Genomic DNA, 23413 nt, shown 5'->3' with positions numbered 1-23413 from the left:
ATATAAAACTTATGCAGAGAACCAGTTCCTTTTTACTAAAGAAAGACGGTATGGACAAGCGTATCGACATGAATAAAGGGATATTCAAAAGTAATTACTTTTTTTTAATTATATTATGTTTCAAAATGAGATATTGTTTTTTATACGAAAAGAAAAAAATACTTGCGAATATCGCTCGTTTCTCAAAATTGAAAATAAAAAATGATTAAATGATCAATTTTATGATTATTAGGAATTGATTTTTTGTATATTAATTTTATAAATTTTAAAATTATAGACATTATTTTATTAAAAGAATTTTTTATTTTGTATTTATTTCTTCATCTAATTTATATGTACATATGATTATAAACTTTATCTAAGTAAATATCATCTAAACACAACGTACTAAATTAAGTTTATTCGCTATTTTAATTCTGTTTATTCAAATAATCATGTAATATATAGACAAATACAAATCAAATGCTTTTAATTAAAATGATTATTAAAATCAAAAGAAATTTTTAATTATTTTCGAAATATAAAATTTATTTTTAAAAATTATTATTTTAAAAAGAATTTGAAGAAAAACTAACTTCAAATATGATTTTCAAAATTTTATAAAGCAATAAACAATAAAAATACTAATAAAAATAATAATGAAAAATATACGTAATTAATTCGAAATAAAACTATCATAGAAATTATACTCAAAATATAAACTATATAAAAAATATGGCATTATCGTTTAAGATAAAAGAATAAGATAAAAGAAGATAAAAGGAGATAAAAATATAAAATAAAGATATGAAATAAAGATAAAAGCACAAAGAAATCTATTCACACGTTCATTTTCGTAGAACCAAGAGAAAACTCATTTTCACTAATAACTTATTACTAGAATTCTTACTTGTTACTAGGAATAAAATTTCATCGTTAAGAATAACTTAACATCGTTCTGAAAATAATATAATGAATTTAAAAATTTTTAGACGAGAATTTTTGCTTATTTGATATATATTTATATTTTTTATTAATTTCATATTAAAAATTATATTAATTTATCTTATATATTTATAATATCCAAATTATATTTCAATATATATAAATTACTACTTGTTACTAGGTATATACTAGTATATAAATTACTACTTGTACATTCAATTTTATTATAATAGACAAATCCAAAGTTTTTTTATAACCTACAAGATTGTGATTGAAATTTTTTTGCAGATAAAAAAGAAGGTTAAGCACGAGAAAAGAAGCGATACGTGATCCTGAATATAAAATAAGATGATAAAATGAGCAATACCCTATCTTAAAATGCACTATCTTACATTCAAAAATTTGAAAACTTCAAAGAATCACTATCCTTCAAAGCTTTCTTCGAAAATAAATCAACCAGTAAATCTAACTCGATCGACTAGAACTATCTACAAGAGAAAATCTGGTTTTTACAATCTGTGCAGCTTTCTATGAGTTTCTGATACAAAAATAGAACTTGGAAGAAAAAGTAAAGCTAACTATATATTGATTAAATGTATATATCATTCTAAATACTAAATATAAATTACCAAAATATAATTTATGATAAAAATAACACTTCAAACTTAATCAAAAATCCGCAATTAACTTTTCCAAACTTGATCCAAAAAATTAAACACATCTCTGCTAAAAAAAAAAAATAATAATAATAATTGTAAAAATCTCTTTACCCCAACATTTCAGAATGATACACAATCGTTCTGAAAACGAGGGCGCAGGAAAACGTAGTTAAACGTAAATCAATGGACGCCTCGTGGTCTGGCACCACGGATTACAAATGTGTCTAATACAGTCGAAAATGTGTTCTGATCTCGAAAGGAGTATTCTCGTTTGCGTAAGCTGTTTGATTGGCCGACATCGGATCTCTGAATCTTCAGGCAGCACGCCATAAAACGAGAAACAAGCGCTAAGCGTTTTCGTCTCGAAGTCTCCCTTTCCCTCTTTAATACTCCTCTGTCCTGAAACTACACACAACTGCGCACATTTTCTTAGCCTCCACCAACACGCTCCCCTATCGCACACGTACGTTCCTTCCTTCCGCATTTCCATTTCCTTAAACTCTTATTCCTACGGCGGCGTTTCCGCCCCGGAGAAGTCAGACAGGGGTGTAACTTCGATCCGCGGCCTCCTGGGAGAGAATTGGCACTATTTCAAAAGCGTTCGCTTTTCCCTTCCGTCTTCGTCTTTGTGCGAGTGCGAACGACTGACTGCACCGAGATAACCAGAGAGACTCGGAAATAATTGTACAAATAATGGTACAGGGCTAATGCACTTGTGTCCAGACAACGGTTAGACCTCCCCTTTTATATAAAGTGACGTCTCGTCCGATATTGGTCGACTTTTATTCTTTCGTGCTGGCAATGTCTATTAATGTACTTTTTACGTTCAATAAGTTAAAATTCGGTTAAGAATAGTATATGTACAATTTTATTTAATTTTGCTAGCATATAAGAATTTTATTTAAGTTAGTTATCTTTAGAACGATGTTTCTTAATCAATTTATCAAAATTGAATGAGAATTGTATCAAAATGTTATTATATACGAAAATACTTCGATATTTTTATTAGTTTTTAATAATTTTAAATAAATTTTTCTTCATTTCTTTTCAGGTTTTATTATTATTATTATTATTATTATATATATACTTATATATTATAAAAACTTCGTATGAATGAAATACATATCTTTTATATTACGATATCGATATTTTTCTTTTCTTTACTTGATTATTTATAAATAATTGAATTCTAATATAATATAATAAATTATTAGATACTTAATTAAAGAAAAAATTATATTTCGTAACTTTTTGTAAAATTTTTGAAATTATTATAAGTATTAATTGTGATCTAAATAATTCTTACTTATAAAAATCTATCTGTTTTCATATTATGTATATTATATATATTTATATAATATACGAAATAAAGCTATTTAATTTAAAGTGTTAAATCGATAAGTTTTTCTCTTGTTATATCTTAATATTAATCCTCCTAGCATAAATATCTCAATTTTCCAAATGTGTATCAATCTTAATTTATTGCAGGCGTTGGAAATAAATGAACAAAATGTCGTAAAATCGTACGAACTTATTCTTTGGATAGATGTTCGATGTCTGACATGATAAAATATTCGCTGCTAGAAGAATATCTTGGCGTTCGTTCAAAAACAATTTTAATCCAAGCCTGATCCAGATGAGGTCTCTAACTGATCGTATTAGTCGTAAGAAGATGGATAAAAATATGTTTGAGGATCGAATCGCAGCGTTCAAATATATTTTTGTTATAAAAAAGAAAAAGATAGTTCTTTGTGCATTAGAAAATTCGTCCTACGTTTGCTTGACATTTTTATTCGATTATTTGATATATCTTTCTTAAATAAGGAAAAAATTATCAAACAATGCTGCTAACACCATAAACTAATTAATCGAAACAGTAAATTAAGCGATATTTATATAAAATAAAATCAAATGGTACATTAACCTGATAGATATATATTGAAAGTAATACTCTATGAATTTATTTTTAAATAAAAAAATGACAATCCACATGATTAAATTAAATTAAATTAAATTTAATTAAATTTTATGCTACGTTTTAACCCAAATATTATGTTTTGTTTGAAATCTTAATATAAATTTTACGCAACTTTTTTCATAAAGATGGAACATAAGATTCTAGAAAGGAAATACATATTTCGATATATATGAAAAATTACAAACATTATTGCTGATATTTCTAATATTTATATAAAAATTGATTGAAAAAATTAATTAATTAATAATCGCCTAATTATACTGCAAAAGATTAATAAATTTAAATAATAATTCATGATATCACAGTATGAATTATTAATCGATAAAACTTTCTATAACATCAATCATAACGTAATATAATCACATATATTAATAAAAGATTTCACGAGTGTGTTTTTCTATTATCGATATCCACAAAAAAAAATTGAAACAAATGAAATCAAATATATTTCTCCTTTGCATATACGTAATTAACTTCAAGCTACATATGTGACAAAAATCAAACACACCCTTTGTTTCTAATTTGAATATTATTCCGAGAATATTGGGTGTAACGAGCGGCCTCAGTGCACAGAGACAAAGTCCTCTCTCACAAACACAATACAGGAACCCATGAAAGAAGAGAAGAAAAAAATCCTCATTCGGTATTGTCAACGGTGCGAGATACGACGATGAAGAAAAAATATGCACGTAGCATACACACATTGGAAGAGTGTACTAAATCAAAAAACAGTATCACGGTGTGGAAGTTAGGGGTGATGAGCGTGGAATGAGCGCGTTTTCATGCTCGAACGCAAACAAAGAGGCTCGATGACAAAACCTGCATAACCTGAATGCTTGCCTGCCAGGAAACACAAGAACTAGTAATATCGCCGAATTCCCTCAGGCCACTGATCACGTGATTCGAAGGAATCTTAAATTCCCTACTAGACGCGCGATTTGTCAGAGATTTGTGTCGAATTAATTGGCAAGGTGCATACAGCGAATCGTGAAAGTATATATTTACTGTGAATAAAATTATGAACGATAAAAATGTGCAAGATGAATTTAGATTTTGAAAGTACTATTATAATTAGCGTAAGGGATTATGTATATATTATCGAGGTTATGCATATGAATTTTCTCCTTTAAAGTCATCAATCAGACGATGAGGGAAAAACTTTAAAAACTTCAATCTTCTCTTCGTTTTTAAAAAAAAAAAAAAGAAATAACTTTGAAGTATTTGGAGATAGAGCAAAAGTTTAAATATTTAAAATGTTCGGATCTCTTTATCTTACAGAAGAGATTTCCAAGTGAAATTGTATTCAAAATAAGAAAGAATGCTGAGAATGAGAAATTTTATTTCTTCGAAGAGATTTTTCGCTTGGAAAAAAAAATTGCTCCATGTGTAATCCATTGTACATACACGCGAACTTCCATTAAAATCAGTATATTTCGGTTTAGATATATTTTCCTGTATGTTCGAATAATTTTGTGAGTTTCTATATATATGTGTGTATGTGTGTGTGTTTTTCTCCCTTTCTCTTCCTTTTTTTTCTTTTTTACGAATGCAAGCAAAACACAGGTATGTATATCAAGAACCCTTGAAAATTCGGTCGAACAGCGGTTCAGGTGAAGAGAAATACTGCCCCCATTATGTATTCAGACCCGTAATTTTCTAGCTAAGCAGTTTCATTCTTCTTCTTTACTGCAAGAACTAACTCTGCTAATTGATTTTTACAAGCCGCTGTAACTGAGAAATTGTGGACGAATTACATGAACGAAAATGATATATGAGCGTTTGATTCGAACGATCAACTATTTTTTTTTTTTAGACTACTTTTTGCTAGTTTCTATCAATATTATAAATAAATTATTATTCCATAGAATCTTCCACAAAATGATTTTTAACCCCATTATCGAAGTATCGAATTATTTCATTTGATATAAATTTAACATATATTGTATTAACATAATATAACCATTAATGAATTAAAACTCAGATATCATTTCTTTCTTTGCTTATATTCTTTATTTATACTCTTTAATTACATAACAATAATTTTATAAATTTCAGGAATAGATAATTCGATATCTATCTATCGTATAAATATTTTATATTTGTTCAATTAAAAAAAATTAAAAATAGAAAACTATAAAAGTGAAAAAGCAACTAACAGGTGTGAAAGGATTAGATTTTGTCCAATTGAAATTTGATAAAAGTTTGTGATATCGTTCGTTTTCAACAACATTCGATAAAACAAATATAATTCAAAACTGCGATCCAAATATAGTTTGTTTATGGAAATCTCTCTTTCTTTGATTAAAAAACGTAACACACATATACACATATATAAAATAAAATATAACGTTTAAAAATCGAAGTGATAATTTATTTTATTTTAAAATAAAAATTCTTCATCATTTAATTTCCTCTGAACTTTCTCTATCTTACTGAAAACACGTTTGGCTATACACAGAATACTATGCTACTTATAACAGTTTAATCTGAAGCTGTTTTTCCAATAAGGTTAACTCGAAAAAATGGTCTCTCGTTCTGCCAAGACAATTTCCAAGTTTCAGAAGGGCTGAGCAGCGACGAAAAAAACATTCTTATGTAACATTCTCGTCTATTCTCTCCCACAATGATAAATTCCTAACCGACAGCGATGTTTTTTACTTTCCATCACGTTGATACTAATTTTAAAACGGATGGTGAATAGCCGAGATCACTATTTTTCTTTAAGCCCGCTCTTTAGCTCTTCTAAGCTTTCCTCTATGCTTTTTCCCTTACTTGGAATAAAAATTCTTTTCTACAACCGTTATTATCGTATACCTCCGTCAGAAGAAAGAAGAACAAAAATAAGTTATTTGCTGCATCGAATTTGAATATTAATTATTGCGAAAGAAAGCGATTAAATTTCGATTAAAAATACACATGCACATTAATACTTATATTAAGTATTATTCTACATGTAATTTCAATTTAAAAATCCAATTTGGATTCAAATTCGAGAATTAAATGAAGCATTAAAGGAAAAATTCCACACTAAAAACTACCCCTATAAAATATTTCCCCTTCCAATAATTACCTACATCATAGGGCACGAGTAAGTCCATTTTTAAGATTTATCTACAAAATAAAAAAAGGAAAAAAAAAAAGAAATTAATCCTACAAACAGAATCCGTACTCAAGTAGTAACTTTTCAACCCCTGGACCCAATCCACTTCCTCAAACTCGTTCCCACGGAGCGCGAGCGTGTCGCAAATCCCCTGTAATGTTAAAGTTGACGAATCGTATCTGAAACTTCCAACGATCTTGGCGAATAGTTTCGCGGTCTGTTGACAGTGTCAGAACAGCGAAAGCCCCATGGCGGCCGGTGGTGGCTCCCTCTTTCTCTCGAAACGAAATGACAAGTGGAACGAGGCGGGAAAGAAGAACGAAGTGAATCGAGGCGAAGAGGGGAAGGAGGATATAAGAAAAGTGGAAGCAGCACACCCGCAACTTCGGTTTGAGGAAGAGGATAGTGAAGAGATTCGGCAAGACGGTACGCGCTGTTAGCTTCATCCCTTCGCCCCCGACAATTTCGCCGACCCGACGACCCGTCGCTTCGAATCCCCGCTCGATCCTTCCCCACTCTCAAAAATCTAGCAACCCTCCGCCAGCCCATCCCTCTGTCGTTCCACGGTTTCCCTCTCTTCCATCAGCGTGCCCGTACAAAATTCAATCAATGCGCTAACGCGCAGGTCTCCTACGACTGTGCAGACTTCCCCGTTTCGTATCTCTTTTCTTTCTACTTTTCTACTTTTCTGTATCTCTCTCTCTCTATTTCTTTTTCCCTTTGTCTCTTATTATCGGTTCTCCTCGGTTTCGCGGAGAGGGCGAAACTTAGAGGGTGTGCTTAGAAGGCGCGAAGATTTGAGGTGGAAAGGGAAAGGGATAGTTTGTGTGGAGGAACATGTGATTTATTTTTAAAGAATTTTTGAAACGGACGCGGTAGTTTGATATTCTGCCTCGTCCATACCGTTCATTCGCACCTATTTGGTGAATGAAATTGATACGGTTATGGAGATAGGTTTAGTAAATTGATGTTTGTGATATAGAATTTTTTAGATAGTTGTTAAAATTCAATCCGCAATTTCGTGATTAATAATATCGATGGAATTTTATATTAGAATAGAATTTGATTTATAAAAATAAAATGTGTTTATTAAATACTTATTAAATTGTTAATTAAATTGCTGTTTATTGAGCACGAAAGAGTTAAGTATATGAAAGAAGAAGGAATTTATTAAAAAATTAACTTAAAGACTTGTAATAGAGCTATTTAAAACGATTAAAATATTTCTGAACTTGATAAAATTTCAACAAAAGTTGCTGGAAACATTTTAGCATTTGAAGAGATAATTATATTCTATTCCATTCAGATAATTTTTTTAATCTAGACGGATTCTTTTGAAGGAAATAATAAAAGATGTATTCGAAGATTTTTAGAATTCTGGAATTGATCGTTCTATGCATAGAATTATAGAAAATTTTGTCGGCTTATGAAATTACAATTGTTTATTTTTTACAAGATTATTTACAGTGAATAAACTATTTGACGCACAATAAAATAAATAGAAAAATAATAATAGACAAAGAAAAAAAAATCCAAAATTAAGTAAATCTTTTTTTAATATTAGAACACCCAATATTATACGAAGTAAAACTGGAATACTAAAATATAGTGAGAATAATTTATAATTCACATCCTTTGCAAAAATAAAAAGAAAATCTTATTTAAATAGAACGTAACGAAGAAATCAAAAATTGAACTTGTAAAAAGAGAAAGAAAAATAAAAACCATAAATTGTTTTTATTAAATTTTAGCATTTTACTGGATAAAATATTGCCAAAAATAATTCATGAAATTTCAGTCCGATAATTATCCACCTCGATACATCGAAATCCACATCGAAATATGGATCAAGCGAATTTAAAAGAACGAATATCCTCGAAAATTATACCGCTAACGAATTACGAAAAATTCATTTCCATTGAATTACGATCAAAATTGGAGACCGTACCGTGCCAAATCGCTATCGACCACTCATTAATTTCGCAACAAGTAAAAAATCAGAGGCTTGCCAGATATATGTATGCACTATTGTAGAATGTATCGAGACAACCACGATCATATACACAGTGAAACGCCAGAGATTTTATATATGTATATATATATATATATACATACATACACATTTTACAAAAATTATAATCGAGATTGGTCCGATAATTTAGACCTTGTTAAGCATCGAAACTTGTGCCAAATTAATAATAAAATCGATTGACGATGCGATAATTTCCACGAAAATAGTTTCGAAACGTTGAAAATCAGAATGAAATGTAATACTCTGCTACATACAATATTTTAATATGCGTATGAATGTAATTTCGTTTTACATTGATAAATGGATATTTACTATACGTATACGCGAATGATTTGAATTTGAATATATGAAGAACGATATATCTATATAAAACAAAATTACATTCATATGTATAAAATAATTTATATAACAGAGCATTACGTTTCATATTATATATATCTTATTTTTTGTACAGTATCGATAATCTTTTATCGTTGAAATTCTTGCAAAATATACGAGAAATATATATATATATACAATAATGGAAACCTTTTTCAATATAACTGAAACATTTGGATTTGTGGATTATTTTTTTTATAGTAGTAGTTTTGTCTGAATTTGTTCCGTCAGAATTTTGTTATCCGGAAATGGAGGATTTAGTGATAATACAAAGAAATCGAAGTGACATTTAAATTTTTTTTTAAATTTAAAAAACAAAACAGATATCGAATAGGGATAGAAGGAAATAAATTTTTCATAATTTTATGCAAATAAAATGTTAAACGTATTAAAAAATATATATATAATAATCATTTTTTATAAATAATATAATAAGTATGAAATTTATAAATATGTAAATTATCTAACCTGCATTATCAATTTCACTATTTCTCGAACATTCACCCGAACACACTGTTTTACAACATCGATACTACATAAAGTAAGAATATGTACAAACTACACTTGCGCTTTTAAAACTAGCTAGACTATGCACGGAATTTCTGGGATGAAACTAAAACCTTATTATTAAAGTATTCAAGGAATTTTCAAGACAGAGTCACCCAACTTCAAGCGAGACAAATTTTCGCGTGACCGGCATACTCAATGAGAAAAGGATAGAGAAGAATGAACTTTCAAATTGGAAACTTCATAAAACAACTGACTTTGCTCTAAACGAAATTTATCATGATGAAAAAAGAAAATTTATCTTAATCTTCGTACATTCTAAACAAAATTTAACGCCTCTTATTCTTATAAATAATAATATAACTTGTTTCTTATAAAAATTGAAAAACTATTTAAAAAGGCATTATATTTAAAAAATTTTAAAAGGAAGTAACATAGACGAAATTAAAATTTAATAATCATAAATTTAAGTATTCCTTTTTAAATTTACTAATCTATCTTTTATTACTAAAAATTTGAAAAAGACATAACACTTGTCTCTTAAATTTTTTTGGAACGAAGTTACAATTTCAAATCAAAAAAACAAATTAAATTCAAATTGATTATACATTCATAAATATATACAATCTATAAGATTTAAATATTATTAAAAATAAGTATACGTTGTTGAATCTGATGCAATTAAATTTTATTTTATCATTACTGTTAATTCGTTCAACGAATTCGATTCCCATAAGAAGATCCATGCTACTACGTCTATATACATCACTATACGATGCATACAAGAGATTGCAGAGGAAAAACGTTTAATACGATCAATTCATTTTTCTATCATCTCGCATAATATAAATTTATATCCTGATGCACAGCACCACACTCGATATAATTTATTTTAGGATCAGAAATAAATAGTAACACTGTCACGATATATTTGAAATCGTAGCGCGTGAAAATTTTTAACGAGCTATGGAAATGAAAACGACTCTTTCGCCAGAAATATTTTTTTATAATTAGATTATAAACAATGAAAAAAAACGCTACATTTAAAGAACAATTCTACATTTCCCTCGAAAAAAAAATGAACCTGCACAGAGGATGCACGGAACCGTGTAACGGAAAAAATGACGTGCATACCGAAGCTTGAAATATTTTTCCTTTATTTTTTTTTTTTCGAACCAATATAAGGACATCCAATACACGGCGTAACAAATTGTTGGCAGGGAGGCTTTTCGATAAAAAAGGATATTTCATCGAGTCGCGCATCGATGAAACATCGGACGGTTTCCGGAGGGTGAAGAGCGTAGGCGTTTAAATCGAAACGATTCAAGGGGAAACACACAAATTCCCCGAGCATTCTTTGCAACTGTTCGAGCAACCCCCAAAGGATTATCGATTATACCGATAGCAAAAGCCGATAGGATGGAGCTAAGACATTGGAGCGAAGGAATTTTAAGATGCCAGGCGATTGAGCCAAGTGTTCCAAGAATACACGTATACTGAATGTTTAGATCTTTGAAGAATGAATTCGAAACGAAACGAAAAAAATTTATATTACACGCAAGTCTCATAAAATTTGATTGAGTTATGAAGAATTTTAATAAATTCTATTAGACAAAGCGAGACAAATTCTATTCTCTATTCTATTCTACTTTTTCATCGTTTTGATGTCTCTGGAATCTATCGTTCCAAAGGTGCTCCATATTTTTATAAATACGTATATCTATCCTCTCGGATCACGGATACCGAGTTTTCATCGAGGCCTGTTTTCTTAACAGCTGAGTCAGACAACCTGTCCACGATACGAGATTCAACGTCGTTGAACGGAGACGTGTAAGGGTCGGCCGGGGGCAAAGATCGTGTGATAGGGAGGGAGAGCCACTTCTGGGCTGGCAAGATGAACCGATTATGACGATGGAATGGGATACGAAGTGAAATACGGTTGCAATCGGAGGAATCTACCGCACCGATCGGAGAACGGTGGTTAAGTTATCGGGGGGGGGGAACCCGCGAAATTATTGGTTTTCGGTCAATCAAGACTAAATTCATTAGCGCTCACAGCGCGCCGCTTAACGAAATATCGATAGGTTTATTTCGTGGCAGGATGCGAGTAGGTAATTTTATTCTGGGACAGATTATATTCGTGCAATCTCGTTAACGAATCGAATATTCTCTGAAAGAATGAATCGTTATAATGTACAGCCTCGTATTTATAATACCGTTCCTATCGATTAAAATTTCGTTTTCTAATTTTTGGAACAAATAAATTAAACTTTCTACCAAACGAAATATACACGTTTTACAATTTTAATTAAAAAGAACTTCGTATGTTGCGATATATCTTTTAAAATAGATAAATAGGGAAGATTTTTATTTTGAAGAATCGAAGAATATAAAATAATAATAAAAAAAAAAAAATTACAAAGTTTCTCGAGGCGATCTAAAAGAGAAATTAGTAGACTTCGTCGGGATAAAGGTCTTTCGAAAACTCTGTCGAGATCCTAAAATACCACCGGTGGTGCATTAACGTGTCCCCTGCCTAATCATCCGCTTCTGTTTTCATCCGGACCAGCCAATATTTACGTCATCCTACTGTGCAAAGCGATACTCGAGAATATTACAGTCCAACATCACTCTTTTGTATCCATTGGTTAAGCTTACATAAGAAGCGTATACTCTATTCACGGCGAAGACATTCGACGGCTTTTTCCACGCGGTGACCGCCCGCGAGATCAACGCCCTCCAACACCACACGAGATTCTTTCACACGCGCACGAAACGCGATCCAGCTTTTCATAGACTCGAAAGATCTGACCGATACGTCGAATGCTTCCCTCTATTTTATCCCAGACCAGATTGAAACAGACAGATACCCCGCGAAAAGAGATATTTGCAGATACTTCTCGAAATTAGATATACCCACGTGAAATAGATATATGACCAATGCAAATAGCAAAATCTCTAAAAATGAATTCCCAATCCCTTATTTACGTAATTATACTTGTAAAAATAACAAATCGCAAACACGTACAATTCAAATTTCTCTAAAAAAGTCTTCTAAATAAATTCCTTCTATGTTCTCCTATTTATGTTTTTTAAATTAAAAAAAAAAAATTCTCCATCGAAATATCTAAACGAATCTAAATAAATTCCATGTATAATTCCTCGCTTCTCAAATTTGTTTTCTACTAATTAAGAAAATACTTAGCCCAAGGAAACAATTTACACGAACAAGAATAACAAGCACAGTCGACGAGTAGCATCATCGAGCTGAAACAGGCCACCAGCCTGCAACCCAGCGGTTCGAGCTCGAGATGGACAACTCGTGAATGACCGGGAAAAGCGGATAATGGAAAGGTAACGTGGGTCAATGGGACATATCCCTCCCCCGTGGCAGATGGATCCTCTCCCGTGTCGTGTCGCAGGTAAAAGCATACCGGAATCACGAAACTCCGGCCGAACAACACACTTCCATCTGTGAGACACGCCGTGTCTCGATCACCAACCGATAAAGCACAATATTGGAACGGCAGGTGGAAATACGTCACGCTCGCGAGAGGTCGTGTCGAGCTCCAGTATGGAACTGCCGGCTGTTTACAGGCACATCCCGAGAAAACGTTGTCGTAAAACGATCGGTCCACGAACGGTTATGGATGTTTCGCGGCACGTTTCGCCGGGTGGAGGTACGACTGTGCACCGAACTGGTCGCACGCGAACTGTCACCGAACCGTGATCATCTCCACGTGTTTTCGGCAACGCGATCGACCCCCAGGGGACGCTTGGTCGTGGACGAAAGCCGTGAACGAAAGGGGAAGCGGAACGCGTCGCTCGCGATCTACGTTCTGCGACATACTAGCTTTCGTAGCTTGAACGCCCACCACCCTCGGCCGGCAACCCTCCCCTTCCTCCCCACGAGCAACCCCCACCCTCACCTCAGCTCTTGCCCTAGCTCCGTCTCACCCTCCGTCCAACCCTGGTCTACTAACGGCGCGACACGACCAGCAACCCCCGCGTTCGAGGAACCGACGTTTTCGCAGCACCAGCTGCCGATTGGCTTAGAGGACCAGTTTATCGTTCTCTTCGCGGTACTGAAACATGTAACGTGAATCAATCGTGGCTCGTGGAGTTTAAGGATGCTTTTTTACCTGGTATCGTGTTGGATGTGTAGTCGTGGAATGGAACATCATTGATAGATACGTGAGAGAAAGAGGATGGAATTGTTATGATGATCTTGAGAACATAATGGAAGTGTAATGTATAAGGTTTTTGTATAATTGATGAAATATAAGAAATGCATTATAATGTGCATGGATCTAAACTTGAGTCTAAAAAATACAAATTTTGTAAAAAAAAAAATATTTGTATTTGTAGAAGAGAAATGTATAGAATGTATTTTGGAAAGGAAATTTTCCAGTTCTTTGTTCCAAAAATAGAATAGAAAAAGTAGCAACCTCTGCCAACAATTGTGAATTGGTTTGGAGAGTCTGGACCATCGTTCTCGTGCTACTGAAAGATGTAACATGAATCAATCGTGACCCAACTTTAAGAGTACTTTTTACGCCCACGTTTCGACATTATACTTCAAGTATCATATTGGAAATGTATGTATTGTGCATGGATATTGTATAGAGATGAGAAAAGGTTAGGCAAAATCATCATGAACTATAGTGTAAGACACTTCTGCTCACAGCTATTTTTATTATTGGTTGAGTTGATATATACATATACATGACAGAAAATGAGATAATATAAAATAGACAATAATGACAATGATAAATTGAAAAATATGCTATTCTATTTCAAATATTGATCTTTAGTTAAGAATTAGAGGCTTTTGCCTCTAATTAAAAAATTTGATTTTTGAAAGAAGATTAAAATAATCAATATTATATTATCATTTGGATAGGCATGAATACAATATAATACTTTTCTTCATTAAAAGTGATATAAGATTCTACACTTAAAGGGAGATTGGAAATTCCTTGCATAGGAAATATATCTACACTTGACACTGATGAAATATAAATTCTATTTAAAATGTATTTTGGAATTAAATTTTCTTTTTTTTTTTAAATTAATAGAAAAACTTGAATATTAAGAATTTCAGAAATAAAAAATGAAACAATTTTACTTTATATTTTGAAATATCAAAGATGAAGCACGATACTTTCAATCTTCATCTTTTTTTACTAATATATTTACATATTTACATAATATTACATAATTTTTGTATATAAATAACTCGAAGAATTGTATTAATAAAATTTATTCCGTCTAATAAATGTATAATAGATTAACTGCGTTAGCATGAAATCGAACGTGATTGATCTTTTCTACTTTGATTGAAGTTTGTAGTTGACCTGGATGCATACTAACGAACTAATGCATTGAACGTTAAAAAATAGTAGGAATCAAAACGTACAAGGGAAAATATAACAGGAGCTAATTGATCAATCCTCGAGCTTTTTGAATCTTTATCTATGTATAAACCATTTGAATAGATAGTACGTGTACACAAGTCCGAAATAGCCAATCACAGTTATCCTACTAAATAAAAGAGCAACAAATTGCTTTGATATATCACGATGTTTTTAAAAGGATCGTATTGTTTCATTTTAACAAAAATTTTAAAAATTAAATTGATGATAAAAACGAGAATAATAAAAGGGAAAGTTTATTATCGTAGACTATATTAAATTATTCTAGTAGTAAAAAAATATTTAATATTAAATTTTTTTCAATAAATGTATTTTTTTAAGGAGATATTTCATTATAATTGTTATATTTAAAAAGAAAAACTATTTATATCTAATAATTGAAATTAAAGATTGTTTTTATCATGTATCCTTACAAACAATTAAACAAAAAATAATAAATTCTTTCATAAAATATATCTCATGTAGTTCGATAATTTTTTAACTAACAGTATATACAATTTCTATACAATTTCATTACAATTTATTATAATATAGTTGTACATTTAAATATAACTTATTTAAATGTATTTAAAAATATTAACCAAAAAAAACAAAATCAATTCACAAATATTTCAACCACAATGGATATGACCCACTAAAAACTATTTTAACAATCTTAATTATTTAATCGATACATCTATAAATATTTACCTAACCAACAAGCTATATGTTCGTTACGGTAATAAACTGCATGTCGCATTCGTAGTTATTTCGATGGCTAGACAACCGAAAGATCGGAATAACTAACCACCTGTTCTATTTCTGTTATCCTGTCACTCCATACCATCTCGAACTCGATTTAATATTAAAAACGCGAATATTTATACGCCACTGTTTACCGAAATATACGCTTTGAATCCGCAATGTTCGTTTTCTTCGAACGAACAGCCAGCAAACAAGAAACCAGGATTTAGATTTCTTACCAAACTTCTCTACCATTCTCTGTCTGAATAGTCTTGGATGCGATTGATCGATTGTAAACACTATTGAACATTCAGATCACGTCTGATGCAACAGTTTAGAAAGCTGTTGACAAACATTTTCTTTGAAGTATTGCTTCTAAAACGAGACCTATGCCAGTGAGTCGGTGAACCTATTCGATGATGCAACATTAACTCCTCTTTATCCAAGAATGAGATATCTCGCGTGCAAATACCTATTCTGACGATATTTCTGAAGATTCTTTATGTATGTGTATACATATGTACGTATAGTTCACATGACGCTTTGAAAGACGCTATCTCGTGTATCCTTTTTTCAAAATTGTCAACTGGATGCTATATTACTTTTGGATGCATCTTATATTTTGTATCAAAGGAAAAAAATTTTATTTTAGAAATATAATATTTGGAATATTTGTTTATGATATATTAAAAATATATTACATATATATTGATAATCCTTTGTATGTATTGGATATTTTTTATATAATTTATAATTTATGTATCTTTTACTTTTTCAACGAAAAGTATACATTTCATGTATACTTTTGAAAATTTTTAACCAAATTGTTATTTCAATTATTAAAGTAAAAGAAATTTTATTTTAAAAATATAATATATTTTAGCATAATTTCGATAATTCTTTTATATCAGCCAAATATAAATTAATGTATAGAATTTTAATCTTTCAAAAAAATTGTGTTGGAAATCAATACATTTGATATTAGATATCATTATGTTTTTCAATGCCTATTTTTCGTATGTCAATAAAAAGAATATAAAAATTGAAGTATTTGTAATTAAAATGTCATGTACTATATGTATACATGCATATACATGTATATACAAAAGAATTGTATTCTTTTATTGAAATATAATTTTCTATGAGATAAATCGAATATAAATTAAATACTTTTATGACCAATTATATCTAAATTAAATGAAATCACAACTTTAGACTCAACATAATTAAAATTTGTTATAGATCGTTTTCACTATGAAAATTTATTTCAATATTTTCCCTTCCCTTAATTTTTACATTTTACAGGGGAAAAATAATTATTTCGAATTGAAAAGCAAAATATAGATACTCAAATATAGAGATAAAAAATGATTTTTAAAAATAAATAATATATTCAATATAAATGAAAAACTCTAAAATAGTAAAACTGAGAGAGTATAATAAAAAAAAATTTGATGATATGAAAACGACCAACAAACTCTCGCATAAAGTGAATCCTTTTTTTACTACGACAGATATATGAAACTCGGTTCGTTTCCATGTTAGCGAAATCACATTGAAACTCGTATCGTGACTCTTGAACGCTTGAACGCTAGTTGTACTTTATCATTTCTAGAACTGTAGTTTCACTCTGGACATTTTGAAACTAACAGAGAGCGTTAATACGACTCTGGCAAAGGTCCATTATTCGTATCTTTTAACATGCACTTCCCTCGTACGAGCACTTCTCAAAAATCTTGAGTCCAAACATGTTGAATATTTTTTAAACTACAAACTTCGCTTAGTCTCATTTCTAGGTATAATAAAATTTAAAGAAAATTTTTTTCACTTTGTATGATATTGTATTAATTAAAATTTCAAAACTATTTTATATAAAATAAAAGTTATTTAAGTTATTTAAATTTTGAATTAAAATTATAGAAAAATACACATAAGCCAGAAAAATCTTCAGTTTCTTTTGCATATTATATTGTATTAAGATAATTTACGTAAAATTTGCATTTTATATGATATTCTATACCTAAGAATAATTAATTTTGATATAATCTTTTTTATAAAAATATTAAAATTTTTACTTTAAACGATATAGATGTATATTTTAATTTTTTTTTTCATTTATACATTTTTGAAAAGAGAATAAATTTTTTATCTAATTATAAATTAAATCTTAAAATCAATTAATATCATCAAAATAAAAATAATGAATCTTTCTCCAACAAATTGAAATGCCAACATGAAAGGCGAATGATACGTTTTTATAACTCTAATCAAGCCAGAATCAGACAACGTAATTTATCAAAAAAAAAACAAGACGTGGAACAATGAATGTCTAGCAATCAGGCTGAATGGAAAAAATTAATAAGTCAGCACTCAGGATGGGCACGCAAATCCATTCGCGCATCAGAACCCGTCCTTTTCACGGTAACATCATCCTATCGTTCTTTTAGTCCGGCCCTATTTGTCTTTTCTTCCTTCTTTCTCCATATTTGTCCTGCTCTTTCCTGCAATCTTTCTCCCCTCTTTACGTGTTCCTCACGCTACAGCTACGGGATTTTTAAATGAGAATTTTAACGATCGACCTACATTTCTGTGCCCTATTTACGGTGTATCGCAGGCAATGTCAAACACCGCGGCAAATACACTACCACCAGCGACGAGTGCCACGGCGGAAAAGAGGGAACGATGTAATTGCGAGTACGTCGCGAGACCCCTTCGCATTGACACCTTCAAAAACGCGAGACTAGGGAAGAAAGGGAACGGTATTGTAACGATTACCAATTCGTCGACCTATTTTTCGCAATCATACGATCTTTTTGTGCCAGTGTGCTTTGTTTCAATTTCGAAATGAAAATATGTGTCTGAAGATTACGAGAACAATGTGCAATTTGTCAATTTTCGAAGGAATGTATTAATTTCTTGGTTCATTCGTAAAGCGATTTTAATTCTGTCTTTGTAATAAATTGTATAGCGTATTTTGTTTGAATTTTGAAATGGAAATACAGATGCTCGAAGATTGTGATCATGTGAAAGATATTTTATTAAGTAGTTAGGCAAATTTCGAGGAGAGGATATATTGTAAGTACGAATTGATTCCATGGCGATGATAGTTTTAATCGACGTGTTAAAAAATCTCATAACTGAATGTTATATTTGTTGTATTACATGGTTGAATTAACTTGAATAATTTTATGTTATAGTAAATATTTTATTATAATGAAATTTTATACAATATTAAATAATGAGTAATTCTGAATGTTTGAAGTTAATTCATATCTTTATATCCTCAATGTTTCCAAAGAAAGAATTTGGAATAGTCAAAATTTTTTTTTATATAATTAATGCGAAATAGAATTTCTATAAAAAAAAAAGAGAACTTTTTGATATTAATATTAATTAGTAATATTTTTTCTATAAAGTTCAATTTGTAATTTAATAAAAAATATATCAGTGAAATTTACATTATACATAATCTTCAAATACTTTTTACTTTTTAGTTATTAGAATTACAGTTTTAAAATTAATTTTTTAAATTATATCTTTCCTGTTCTAAAATCTTTTATTTGATTTAATTTAATTACTCCGTAATTTCTAATATATACTTGTAATACATTCCTTCAAATTTCCTTTGTATCCTTATTTCATTATTTATAACTTATATAATAACTATATTAATTATAGAATAATAGTATTACTTAGCAATATAGTATATACTAACTATATAGTAATAATTATATAATATAATATTACATAATTTTATATAATATTACTTATGCTATATTATTTTACTATATTATTAATATATACATATATGTTGCTAAAATAAAATTTTGATTATATAAAGTTTCAAATATTAATCTTCGGTTCATAACCACACTATTATATATGGTTTTATACGTATATGTTATATTCATTATCCATTTCGCGCCAGAATCGTATCGATAGCATTTGAATGAATTATTCGAAGACTTACCCTCATGTGTGGCTGGACCAAAAGTTCATGGAGTTCCCGAAGATCCGCCCTATCGATGTTTCGTATCGCTGAATGCTCTATTTCTCGAAGAAGTTCTTCGACCTCTCGCGCACGCTGAACAGCGTCTGTCTGTGGCGCTCGACATGGCGTTGGAACTCGAGTCGAAATCCTATCGTAAAGCTGAATAAGAACAACTACGTTAATCCTTGTATTGAATATTTCCACGACTAAAACTATAAAGATATTTCAAATTCATTAAATCCAATAGCTTTGGTTATGTACTCATGTCAATATACTCTTTTGTATATTGTGTGTGAAAAATATATGTGATAACTTCATTTCGTATATTTGCAATACAGTTTCCATATTCATATATAAATTATAATAGTCAATAGAGTTATTAATAGGTTAAAATACTTACATAGATAACTTAAACACAATAATACTAAAACAAATTCGAAATCCAGTTTCATCCAAATGGTTGAATAAACTTGAAATAAATCACGTATTAATTTCCACACATCCGTTTATTAAGCCTACCAGCCATGTACTAATCGTATTCGCGGGAAAACAGGTTAGTTCATCATGAAGCCTTCAGATGTCCTATCACGTCGCGGTGCAGCGAAAGATCATGTGTGACGAATGGAACGATGGTATTGTTTACATTACCGACGAAAGAAAAAGACAAAATCAACGCCGAGATAATTACCCACATTTTGTTTCGAAATCGATTTACTTACCAAGAGATAGGCAATTTCGAGGAGATCACCGGCCAATTCGACTTCACCGATGAACATTAATTGACAAAGCCGCATCTTTTTGTTTACGATATTCCTAATTCTAACAAATAAATTATTGATCTCATATGTCTTTATATAACGAGATACACATACACATTTATCTATTGGAAAATGAATTGTGACGATTTTGCGATCCTGTATAGCATTTTGTTTATCAGACCAGCACGTCAGCCATCTTGATAATCAAGGATCAAGCGCTTGCGCCCTATTCCCGAATAAAATGAGGGCGCGTACCTCTTCCCTCGGGATATAAACACGATAAAGGGTTGAAACTGTGGAACGAAACAGTGGAGCATGGAATGACCTTGAAATCAATAGAAATCAACAGTGGCGCCACGAATAAGAACTATTACCGTATGCTAGTAAAGTAAAAGGGTTAATGATAAGTATAATAAAAATTAAAATAATTATAAAAAAAAATTAACAAAAATTATATATCGTTAGTGTGCACAAATTAAATAACGTTAATATCTAATCTTAATAATCGATTTCAAACGAATTATTATTATCTTCGTTATATTATCGATATACAGTAAGTAAGCAGATAAGATAGAGATCTATATGACGAAGATATATTTTTTTTAGAAACTTGTCTAAATTTTGTAATTATAATTATTTTACAAATTCTTGATGCTATACATATATTTGAATTTATATTAATAACATATTTAAAGAACTGGAAACTGTATTTTAGAATTACGAAATATGAAATTTATTGATATGAGATTTAAAACTGTTTTACGATATCTTAAATGTAATCGTACCTCTAAAATAGCTCGAAGACGATAATCATCAACTGCATTAAGTATCTCGGCACGCGTCAGTCTTCCACTCTCTTGAAGTACTTCAATATCATCGAGAGAGTCTATAATTTCAGCTAGAGCACCTGAAAAATAATTACAATTTTAGAATGTATACTATAATAATAAATATAATTAAAAAAATAATCAAATTTGCAATTAATCAATCGTTTAATTATTATTGGAAATAATCATGACTTAATAATTAACTGATAATTAACCATAAATTGTTTATAATTTTAAATAAATTAAAAGTAATATAAAATAGTAATAAAATATGGTAAAAATATGAATAAAATACAGAATAATATTTAAAATGCTAAAAAACTTATATAATAGCACTTACTTTTTTGATTTATATAATTTTATTTGAAAATCAAATTCTAAATTGCATTTTATCCTTTGTTTATAATTATGGCTATACAATATACATAGATATTACAAATAATTATACCTGTGGTTATGACTTCATCATCTCCTATATCGAAAAAGCTGTCACCGTTAATTTCCGAATACGGGATGTGCCATTTGGAAGACGAAATCGCCGCTTTCACAGCATCTTTCAATTTTCGTCTAGCATTAAATTTCTTAAGCTCTTCTATAGTTTCAGCTAAATGTATTCTGGCCACACCCTTATCACGATCCTACAAATATAATTTATTTAAGAATTATGTAACATTAATATAATCATTAAAATACGAACAGTAATATTATAAATATATCCCCATATGTGATAAATCATCCAGAGAAAATAACTACTGAAATTAGAGCATCGAACGTACATCTGATATTAATTATTTCTCATTAATTTCAGACCCCATAAACGTATGAAATTCTCGTGTTCAGCAATAAACTATCATATCATACAATATTCTCTACTTAGTTAACATATATATATATCAAATAAAAAGAGATTAATATTCGTTTAATTAAAATAAAATACAGTGATTTTTCATTAACTTCAATGATTATAAATTATAATATTCTGAAAAAATTTAATTAACAAATACGTCTATTTAAAAAGAAATTAATATTCTTTGTCTGAAATGAAATAAACGGATAATACGAACAAATGGATTTGTATACCGACAGCCAAGCGATCTACACGTTCGAACAAGGAGTGTCCAATATTTGTTTCGAAAAAACCTATCGGGAAATTTCTTATTAAAAGAAAAAGGGACGATAATTACGCTCGTTTTCTATGAAGTTCTTAGAACTTGAGCGAGTGTGCAGTCACGTTCAAAAAACTGTAACTGGCACAGAGAAAAATATACACTGCTACAGTTATTTTCATTAACCGGTGGAACTTTGCCCCTGCTATAGCGATCGATAGCCCAGTTGCACGTGTATTGCATCGATATATGGGGTGACTCCAAGCTTCGCTACCTTAGGTCACTGGCTAACTGTCGTGTCATATAGGTATATTCTTACTTTATTACACCATATGCCGTGCACATGCGCAACGTACATTCACCGGATATAATAACAGAAAATGAGGCCGTTTATCGAAAAGCTGATACGATATAAAAAGAAGGCAGATACGCTCCGAGCATCTATTAAATAGAAATTGTTAAACACGAATACACGTGTTGTCGGGAATAATCGTTTGTACTTCGTTACACTTTCGCGAAATAAAAGTTCCATTATTTCAATCATTTTTTATATTTTTTTATACACGAAGATTATTTCCTCTCCTTAAAAACAATTATCAACTTTTCACGTTACAATGTTTTTCTTTCTTTCTTTCGTAAAAATGAATCTAGATGAAAAGCTCCATCTATAAAACTCGTCCATATCGATGATTTCATTTTCAAGCTCATGCTCGAAAACTTTACACGTATTTTTCAAGTATTAAAAAAGGTCATTTAACAATCAACATAATCTTTTGAACATGACTAAAAAAAAAAATCCTCCCATTGCTTCTGATTCAATCAAACCTAACTTACTCTAAGCCACTTGTGATTCAGCACTTCTTGTATGGTAATCCTATGATTTACATCCGTTGTGAGCATTCTTTGTATGAGATCCTTGGCCGGTTCACTAATATTGTCCCACAATGGTGTCTCCATCTGCAAGTTTTACGATTATCTCATGAATAGTTTCATTG

General features: G+C 30.3%; 1 protein-coding gene across 20 annotated transcripts in view; it reads right to left on the bottom strand.

The window, feature by feature from the left end:
* Positions 1 to 23413, bottom strand: part of LOC108000913 (peripheral plasma membrane protein CASK) — a 235199-nt gene that overhangs the window by 162543 nt on the left and 49243 nt on the right. For 19 of the 20 annotated variants that reach the window (XM_062079503.1, XM_062079490.1, XM_028668225.2 and 16 more), the window contains 4 exons: positions 23253 to 23375; positions 21761 to 21950; positions 21271 to 21392; positions 19707 to 19886 (listed from right to left, as the gene is read on the bottom strand). In XM_062079503.1, the coding sequence (XP_061935487.1) occupies positions 19707 to 19886; positions 21271 to 21392; positions 21761 to 21950; positions 23253 to 23375 (615 nt within the window). Of the gene's footprint in view, positions 1 to 13012; positions 13425 to 19706; positions 19887 to 21270; positions 21393 to 21760; positions 21951 to 23252; positions 23376 to 23413 lie in introns of those variants that run through there. The other variant, XM_062079508.1, reaches the window with a different exon arrangement.

The sequence above is a fragment of the Apis cerana genome, linkage group LG9, assembly GCF_029169275.1.
Source record: "Apis cerana isolate GH-2021 linkage group LG9, AcerK_1.0, whole genome shotgun sequence".
NCBI lineage: Eukaryota > Metazoa > Arthropoda > Insecta > Hymenoptera > Apidae > Apis > Apis cerana.
The sequence above is the reverse complement of the archived record's forward strand: the minus strand, read 5'-3'. Positions and strand labels throughout refer to the sequence as shown.